The 9,936-nt window shown below is 36.1% G+C and overlaps 1 protein-coding gene across 2 annotated transcripts; it reads right to left on the bottom strand.

The window, feature by feature from the left end:
- Positions 1-5,373: 5,373 nt before the first annotated feature.
- Positions 5,374-7,497, bottom strand: LOC142181637 (V-type proton ATPase subunit D-like). 2 transcript variants are annotated; one of them, XM_075254907.1, is made up of 2 exons: positions 7,348-7,497; positions 5,374-6,398 (listed from the first exon to the last, which is right to left on the bottom strand). In XM_075254907.1, the coding sequence occupies exon 2, from the start codon at positions 6,378-6,380 to the stop codon at positions 5,595-5,597; it is 786 nt and encodes a 261-aa protein (XP_075111008.1). In that variant the 5' UTR covers positions 6,381-6,398; positions 7,348-7,497; the 3' UTR covers positions 5,374-5,594. The 2 variants fall into 2 exon arrangements, with proteins under 2 accessions (XP_075111008.1, XP_075111012.1); XM_075254911.1 differs by lacking the exon at positions 7,348-7,497 and adding an exon at positions 7,299-7,321.
- Between the last annotated feature and the right edge of the window lie 2,439 nt (positions 7,498-9,936).

Genomic DNA, 9,936 nt, shown 5'->3' with positions numbered 1-9,936 from the left:
AAGCAGCAACAAGGAAGAATGTTTCAAACACGCAGGATTCAAAGGGAGAGTATAAATTTCAAGTTGGATAGCTATGGCGACATCCCACTCAGAAGAATTTCACTTGTTCAGTTTTGCAGCTAATTACTGTTGCACAAACTATAAAACTAAATCAAAAAGATATTTTGAAAACCTTTCGAGTAATGACTGTCCACTGGGGCATAGTTCTTTTTCTTTTCTTTTTTGAAATGATAGTTCATTTTAATCAAATTTTGGCAAACTGAATGGAAATGAAAAGCTGAATAGAGAAACATACCCTATTATCTGGATGGGTGAAAAACTGAAAACTTCTCAGTGAAGTCCATAAAAAGCAGCAGGCAGTAGTATAAAGCATTTCCCATTGATAATCTGAGAGGGTGCTTCACTTAAAGTTTCCTAATTTAACGGCTTATGAAATTATGAAATTCTATGAAAAGAAGTTAAAAAAATTGCAACTAATGTTTAATCTGTGAAAATAAAAAACAGAGGAATCTTGTAAACTGTTCACTCTTGCATCATGAAGTGGCTTGTGAGATGCGCTGCATGTTTCTGAATCTATTCGGAGTCCAGCAGACTGGTTTTTAAAGCTTGGGAGGAAAGCTTAGTTTTTAAGAAGTTAGAAAAGTTTTGGAGTGCTATTGAAACAAAGAAATAGAATGAATATGCTTCGAATAACATTGATAAACGTCTTAATAGTATTTCTACTTTCTCTTCCTGTTCAAACTACCAAGAAAAGTGCTGGCTGCTGCAGCTGGACAAAATCATGTCCTTTTTCTTTATAATGTTGCTGCCCTGGCCAGCTGCACATACCTTGACTAATCTACCATGTACTTGCTATAAACCAATATAAGTATCATGTAACTCTGTCCCCCAAAATACTTAGATTGATGCTTAGAAATAACCTACCCTTTTTTTGCATCGTCAGGCTAGATTATGAGCCCCGGCTCCCATGATAAATTCCATCTTCATTAACCGCTAGGTCACACACTTGGTTGAAAATGAGAAAGGACTTTCTATAAGAGGAAATAGTAAAGGCTATAAATGTGATCTGCTCAAGAGGAAAATAGTTTTAGTGGAGAAGGAGCAAGGAGGTTTAGGGGGTGACGGACCTGGGAGCACATACCACAAGTTTCTAAAGTAAATGGCTATGGAGGAACAATTTAGAAAACAAGTGGTAAAGGAGCTTGAAAAGAAATCAGAAACGCAAGAGATAATTTCAAACAGCATATCAGATTCGAGGTAGGAATTGACAGAAGTTGCTTTTCTCGGACATTAAGATAGGGCATGGCCCACTGGGGGAACAATTCCCTATCCTCAGCAGACCAGCAGCACAAGCAAATCTGACAATTGCACAACATAGGAACAGTGGAAGCTGGATTTTGAATTTTTCAGAAGACAATGTTAGAATTGGGAAATAGAATACTGGGAATGCTGGAAAAACATAAAATGCGGACAAGGGAAAGTAGATGCTATCATTTTGGAGTGCTACTGCATTTTTTTTGCAGTAGCACTCCAAAACAAATATTTGCTTCTTTTGGTTGTATAGCACTACATGAGTCTTCCAGACACAAAAGAAGATGAGGAAGATCGAACCCAACATCTGCAATAGATGTTACACGTGTAACATGTGTTATTCAACAAATGCAGATTTGGAGGATGCTAATCATTTGCTTCTGCATTGTAGTGTAGGAAAGGAATTATGGAATTTGTTTCTCAGCTTAGGGGATTAAAATGGGTCATGAAAATTGGAAGAGGCTATAAAGAGCTGGGACGGGTGAAGACAAGGAAAAAGTTCAACAAAGTTTGGAAGACTAATCCACGGTGCATAATCCGCTACATCCAGAAAGAAGAAATCAGATACTCTTTAAAGATAAAACTATAGCAACACACATGTTGAGAAGTATGCATTAATTAGCTTTTTCGTGTAAATTGGATTTTATAGAGGACACTACTACTACAACAACAACTACAACAAATAATTCAGTGCAATCCCACACGTGGGGGTTTTATAGAGGACACTGATGAATTTTTATTTTTATCTGCTACCTAAGATTCTGAATAGGTTCTAAATGTAACATAACTGATCTTCTGCCTGTTAACAGAGAATCCAGTGGATGCCTAGTGAATTATACTTTAAAAAAATGTGTTATAAAAAAAATCCTTTAGCTACAAACTTATGACGATAGAAACTTTAGCTTTACTCGAAGAATTAGGCCGGCAGAGATAATAACCATGAGAATACGAAGATTAGAAAAAGCTTGCACCTTGGGTCCGGACGGAGTTCCCACAGAGGTTTGGAAGTATTTGGAAGAGGTTGGTGTACGATGGCTTACCAAGCTGCTTAATGCTATACTAAGAAGTGGTAGAATGTCCAATGGCGGAAAAAGTAAGTACCTTAATTGAATTTATAAGAACAAAGGAGATATTAAAAATTGTGTGAACTATCGTGGCATTAAGCTTATCAGCTAAGTTGCTCGGACTCTTCACTTTACGGTGCCGCACTCGTAGCGACATGACATGACTGTGGTGTAGGTGTGGGATTTGAACGGATCAGGTCAATTAATTTTGGGTACTTTAAAAAAAATCGACTAAGAAATTTGGGACAATACAATGATTTCTGAAATCAAAACAAAAGGTAGGGTGAAATTGAAGAAAATTGAATATCTTGTATTCATGGATCATCCGCTTGATTAATATTTTCTCCTTCTCGGAATAACTTGTAAGTTTTTCATATAAAGTCTTATAATTTAGACATATTTTTATAACACTATTTCTAGATATTTTAATTATTTTTAGTTGAATCCCCGCACTCGTATCTGTACCTGGATTCGCATCCCCGAATCTTAAAATTTAGATCATGAAGGATCCAACCTCTAGATTTGCACTCATATCGGACACCCGCACCCAAGTCCGAGCAACTTAGCCTATCAGTCATAAGATGAAACTCGGGAAAAGAGCGACAAAGCGTAGACTAAGAAACACTGCAAGAGTAATAGATAATCAGTCTGGTTTCCTACCTGGTAGATTTAGGAGGCTATATTCATTTTAAAAAGATTGGTGAAAATTTATTGCGAGAGAGATTGATGGCTATATTCTTGTTAAGCATTATGTACACATTGTGTTCATAGACCTGGGAAAAGTGTATGATAGAGTACAAGAAATTTTCTTTGGTGGGCGTCGGAGAAGAAAGGAATTAAATACATAAATGCCGTAAAGGACATGTGTGAAGAAGTTATCTCCCAGGATGAAGCATTACTTGTCTTTTGGAGGAAGATTGACTCTTGTTAATAGGAGTGCTAGTAAGGATACCTACATATCTCATGTCCCTTGTGCCCATTACGGTGATATAGAGAAGAGAATTAACAGGTTGAGGAGCAATTTCTTATGGGAAAGTAACTCTAAAAGGAGGAAATTTCATAGGGTGAAGTGGAAAGATGTAATCCAAGGTAAAATGGGTGGTGGAACCGGTATAAAAAATCTTATATTGCATAACAAAGGGTGGTGGAACCGGTATAAAAAATCTTAGATTGCATAATAAAAGTCTTTTGTTTAAGTGGCTATAGAGATATGATGATGAAAAGCAAGAATTGTGGAAAGAAGTTTAAATATCAAATATAGTAAGATGGACTGTTGGAGGCCAAATCCTGTTCTATTGTTGGTAGAGGAGCAATTTGGAGAAATATCAGTAGGATGTGGGGGGAATTTCAACCGTAGGTTAAGATGGAAATAGGGAATGGAAGGAGAATAAAATTTTGGAAGACATGGATAGACAATGGGAGACTCAAAGATCAGTTTGCTACTTTGTACATTTTAGCAGTTAACAAAAACTGTTTGGTTACTGATTGTTTTGCAGGAAATGGATGGCAGCTGAATATTAGGAGACATTTCAATGACTGGGAACTCAATGAAGTCAGCCAGAAATTAAATTTATTGGAGCCACATGCTTGGATGACAGCAGGAGGGATTCTCTAAGATAGAAGGCAGGAAACAAATGGTAGTACCTTTTCTGTTAAGAGCTGCTACAACATGTGACAATTGGGATGGGGAACGGCAATGAAAGATGCTCCGGGAGAACAAGGCACCTATAAAGTTGCTTGTGTTGGTTGGGTGGCCGCAAAAAATGCCACATATCTGGGGATTTTAACTGTGCTGCAGATGCTTTTTGTGTGAAAAAGCAGGAGTCTCTCCTAACCATATGCTTCGTCACTGTGAGTTTACCTGGCAGATCCGGACAACATTTTTAAATGTTTTGGGAGTTCAATGGGCCATGCCATATGAGGTGAAGAGTCTACTGCTTAGCTGGCATGCACAAAAAATTAGTACTAGCAGAGGTGTTAATACATTGAAATAGGTGTAATGATCAACTGATTTTCTGCTCGGCCTAGTCTACTAGATGAGCTCCATGCTTTTAACCAAGCCACTCACACCTAGTCGCTTGTGAATACCCCCCAAACACACACACACAACAAGTGCAGTTACTGCAAAGCGAATAAATGATGTTAAGCGAAGTGACATCTGTTCTTATTAAACTTTACTTTTGAAGTCCCCAAAGTATGGACATGGCCGTAGAATTAGCGTGGTAAGTTTAAAGTTGAGGTGCATGTACTACATCTTCTTCCTTTCAAATCTGAAATTGGAGAAGTCCTGAAAGAATAGAAGAACCTTGGACCTAGGTGAAAAAAGGTACTAAAAACTAACAGAACAACTGTCATATTTATTGCGCCAACGGTATCTACAAGATGAATATATAACTAGAAGAGAAGCAATTTCTCCTTTGGTAAAGTATGAGACGTCCAGAAATTCAGGACAGCAGGGGAAAAAGCAACCTCAAGGTCAAAAGTAAACAAACCTCACGGTGATACCAACATAATCATCAAGAATAGAGGTTAAGGCGTACCTGAATGACTTATTCAAGTATCTGTTTTGTTGTTTACCCTCTTTACTCTAATCTGGCATAGCCAATTCAACCTCCCAAGAACAAAGGATAATAAGGACTACTAAATTACGGACAAGGTTATTTCCAGACACTTGGAAGAGATATTTATGCATCCAATCCAATCCGCGCTTAAAAGACACCCTCTTTAGTCTAAACTAGCATAGACAGTTCAACCTCCCAAAACTAAGGATAATAAAAACTACTGAATTAAGGGCAAGGTTATTTCCAGATACTTGGAAGAAATTTTTGTGCATGAAATTCAATCCGTGCTTAAAAGATTTTTCCCACTTCTATGCTACCGGAGAAGTAGAAAAATTGTAAAACTTCATGAATGACCATTTTGTGATAGAGAAAGGGTAAGCTCAGCATAAATAAGTATAAATAAAATTCCGACCCAAAAGAAACAAGATTGTCAATGAATAAAAAATTGTAAAAGAACTCATGATAGAGCTGAATGAATAGCTCCATTTAATGAGGTAACCACCCATGTTGTCCATAAATTAACTTTTAAATACAAACATGCATAGAGCTTTTATTAAATGCGAAAAGACTCTCCATCTAATCAATTATCCATTTGTAAGGAAGGACAAGTAAAGACAAGCCACACAATGCAATTTAAATAAATCATTTGATCTCCTTATCAGAAAATAATGTCCTCGTCTTTCTGTGAAGCATGGGATAGCAAGTTATGGGCTGTACCTAGCGAAATACCTCTCTTCAAGGAAATTTCTTCTGCAGCCTTCTCCTCTGCATATTGCTTGGAAGCTAGCATCTGTCTCTCTACCTCCCTCTTCTTGTAACCTTGTATCTTCTTCAGACGAAAGAAATCTTCCCTTTCCAGTTCATCAAGTTCCCCTTTGATGTAAAGCACTGTGTTCTCCAACCGTGGCTTCACAACATTCTCCAATGCATTAACCCTCCGATTTGTGGTCTTGATCGCCTCATCAAGAGTCAAGAATGATGTCTGTAGAGAGGCAAGCTCAACAAGCAACTCAATAGATTTCACGTAAGCAGCACGGCAAGCTTGCACCTGTTGCCCCCCTCTAGCTAATCCAGTCAGGTCATTCTTTGTCTCTCCTTCAGAGAAATGCTCGAATTTAGGGAGCTTTACACCCGCAATATTATCTTGGCGGGATCGAACTTTAATTGTTGCACTCTGGACATTTTCAAGGACAACATGCTTAATGTTCTCGCCAGCAGCATATTTTACCTCTGTCAGAGCGAAGGAGGAAGTTTTCATGACATCTCCCATTGACTCCTTCGTTGACACGATGTCCTTTAGAATCTGACGGAACTGCACAGTCAAAGCATCACTCTTCTTCTTGAGCAGAGCATGGCCTCTTGTAGCACCAACAAGGCGAGCTTTGATCACACCAAGCATTGTAACTGTAGGAACGACATTCAAACGCTGGCTTTGCCCGGACATTTTGCCAAGCTACTTTAGCTGAAAAGAAGAAATAAGGATTTCATAAAGAATAATGATCACCTTAATACATGATAGTAAATTGTTTACAAAGTGTAATCTAACATCAGAACGCCATAGTCAGCACGAGATCATTTCTTCACCTACTAACAAAGAAGCCAGTCAATATTTATCTAATATAAAATCACGCCATAAAGGCCAAGGAAAAAAAATTGTGAACAAGATCAAATCACCAATTTGACTTTCTCTATGGCAATGTTTGTTAGGTCCAGAAACCACTCTCCATAGGTTTCCGCTAAGAATCTTGTCACAACAATAACAACTAAGCCTCAATGCCAAACAAGTTGAGGTTGGCTTTATGAATCCTCATTGGCCATGTTAGTTCATAAGTTCATATAAACTCATCTCATGTCAATATTATACAAACTAAAAAAACCAAAACTAAAAGTAATAGAAATTCTTTATAGTTTTTACTGACGCATAAATCGTTGGAAGGCTAAACAACTCCTAGAGAAGCATAAGTTTCCAACTAAGAATATAATAAAAATATTAATTACTAGCTATATCGAGATAAATTTGTAACCTCAAATCAAGGATCGACTACAATTTTGGACACCAAGGAGTGTGCTTTAACATCACTTAAACCCAATTGGTTAGATATGAGTATATAATCGACGGTCGTTTAAATAACTAGAAGAAGTTGGTAAATCACATGAAATTTATTACTTTTATCTCTTATTTGGGGGCATTTCTTAGGAAAAATGTACAGAGAAGAGCAGATCGGTAAACCATTACAAGGTTGTAGCAATTATGGATGGAAATACATATTACTAGTAAAAAAACAAGTAAAGAAAATCAATGGTGATGCTTGCTTTATGCAGTGGGAGCAGAGACATATCAAATTAAGAATTGGCATTCTACCTGGGGATCAGGGTAATAATGGGAAATTTAGAGACAGATGAGAACTTACAAGTCGAATTCGTCGGAGAGGGAGAGAGAGAGATCGCGAGGAGTTCAGACACAAATGAGATGGGATTGGGAGAGGAGCTGGGGTTGGGAGTGGGAGTGGGGTCAACCGTCAACGTTGCCTTTTAATTTTTGTAGCGGGTTGGATCAATTTGGTACTTGTGACTTGTAAGCATGAAAAATGTGTTTACTGTTATGAATAGTTTGTACATTGGATACTACTTTGGATACTATATTGGATGCTACATTGGATGTCCATATTGTGAATAACTTAAAGATTAAATTTCTTACTTTATGTCCATCATCTTTACTTTTTATGCCTATAAAAGGCCATGTAATTGCAATGGAAAAATACACAAAAGTGAAAGAAGAAAACGCTTCTCCCTTCTTTCTATCTCTTCTTATTTACATTTTACTGCACTACTTTTATTTTATTACACGTTATCATCACAAAACTCTAATTTTATTCTTAACTCCCGCTAAGTTGAGCCATATTTTATTAAGGTATGTATCATTATAATTATCTTATTTATGGCAGTACATATCATATGCTCACTGTTTGCAGATTACTTGTGCGCTTGGGCATCTTAAATAGTTTAAGTACATTGCAGTGATTAAATAATTATTTCCTTCCGTGCTCAACTCTTAGAGGACCTCAAAGTCATCAAACTAGCTATGCACTAATGTCATGGACTCCCTGGATCAAAACATATCTTTAAGGCATTTTGAAGAACTGTGAGAAATGAATTGACAAGCAATAATTTTTTTAGTTACTTTATATTTATTGGAACATATAAATAATGTTAGTCACGTTCAATTCTATTAACACATATATATCAATAATATAAAGTGAAATGAAACAAGTATGTAATTTCTACTTTATGGCAAGAAAAAAATGAAATAGTAGATTGTTAACATGATATAGCTCTATTTTTATTTCTTTTACCTTAATCGTTTTGTTTTCATTAATTGTTTATTATTATAATTATTTCTCTAACTTATTCATCTTTTATGATAGTTTTCACTATGTCAAATTTATCAAAACTTGAATTTGTGGCACTTGACATCACCGGAAGGAACTATTTATCATGGGTTCTTGATGCTGAAATTCACCTTGACGCTAAAGGTCTTGAAAATACTATTATACAAGGAAATGAAGCATCAAATCAGGATAAAGGGAAGGCCATGATTTTCCTTCGTCATCATCTACATGAAGGGTTAAAAACTGAATATTTAACCGTAAAAGATCCACTTGAATTATGGATTAATTTGAAGGATCGATATGACCACCTAAAACTTACGGTATTACCAAAAGCTCGGTATGAGTGGATACATTTAAGGTTGCAAGACTTTAAAACCGTAAGTGAGTATAATTCTGATATCTTTAAAGTAAATTCTCTATTAAAATTATGTGGAGACACTATCACAGATGAGGACTTATTGGAAAAAATATTTTCTACTTTTCACGCTTCAAATGTGGTGCTACAACAACAATACCGTGAAAAAGGTTTTAAGAAATATTCTGAGTTAATCACATGCCTACTTGTGGCTGAACAGAATAATACTCTATTAATGAAAACTCATGAAGCTCGTCCCACTGGGTCAGTTTCATTTCCGGAAGTGAATGTTGTAGCAACGTATGATAAGTTTGAAAGAAAATAAAATAATTACCGTGGTCGTGGATATGGTCGTAAACGTGGACGTGGCAAGGGGCGAAACAATTATCGTCATTATGGTGAAAATAAATTGGAGAACAATAAGGGTTCTCAAATTAATCATTCAAAAGCTAAAGCTAGTATGTGTCACCGATATGAGAGGTCATTGGGCACGCATTTGTCGTACGCCAGAACATTTTTTCAAACTTTATCAAGCCTCCCTCAAGAAAAAAGAAAATAATGTGGAGGCACACTTGACTTTTCAAAATAATGATGATGAAGCAGGTCCCTCAAATAAATATGATTCTAATGCACATCTTGCATATAAAGATGATGATTTTGAAGGCCTTACAAATATTACTCATTTAGAAGTTGGAGACTTCTTTGAGGATATTGACTGAAGAACTAATCATCTTACTAGGGAATGAAGCTATAAAAGTTGTTATTTTTATGTTTGCAACTAGTTTATTTTTCTTGAGTGTATTTTCCTAATGCATCATGTGTTGCTAGTTTCTACATTCCTAATGTATTTCTTAATGTTTTTTTCCGCTTGTCTTTCATATTTCTTATGATGTATTATTTGTTTTTTTTATGAAGAATATGAAAATTCCCCAGTCTTCAGTTGGACTCAAGATTAATAAAGATGATATATGTCTTCTGGATAGTGCTACAACACACACTATTTTAAAAGATAAGAGATATTTCTCTTATTTGGTAATGAAAGAAGCGAATGTTAATACAATATCCGGTAGTACAAGATTAATTGAAGGTTCTAGAAGAGCCAATTTATTACTACCAGGAGGAACAAATTTGGCTATTGATGAAGCACTATATTGTAGTAAATCTCAAAGAAACTTATTAAGTTTCAAAGATATTCGCCAAAATGGCTATCATATTGAGACTACAAATGATGAAAAGATTGAATATCTTTATATTAC

Source organism: Nicotiana tabacum, chromosome 1 (genome assembly GCF_000715075.1).
Source record: "Nicotiana tabacum cultivar K326 chromosome 1, ASM71507v2, whole genome shotgun sequence".
Lineage (NCBI taxonomy): Eukaryota > Viridiplantae > Streptophyta > Magnoliopsida > Solanales > Solanaceae > Nicotiana > Nicotiana tabacum.
This window is presented reverse-complemented; position numbering and strand designations above follow the sequence as displayed.

Bases quoted from the DNA above. Each gene is read 5' to 3' on its own strand.
- LOC142181637 (XM_075254907.1), bottom strand. From the start codon at position 6,380: ATGTCCGGGCAAAGCCAGCGTTTGAATGTCGTTCCTACAGTTACAATG.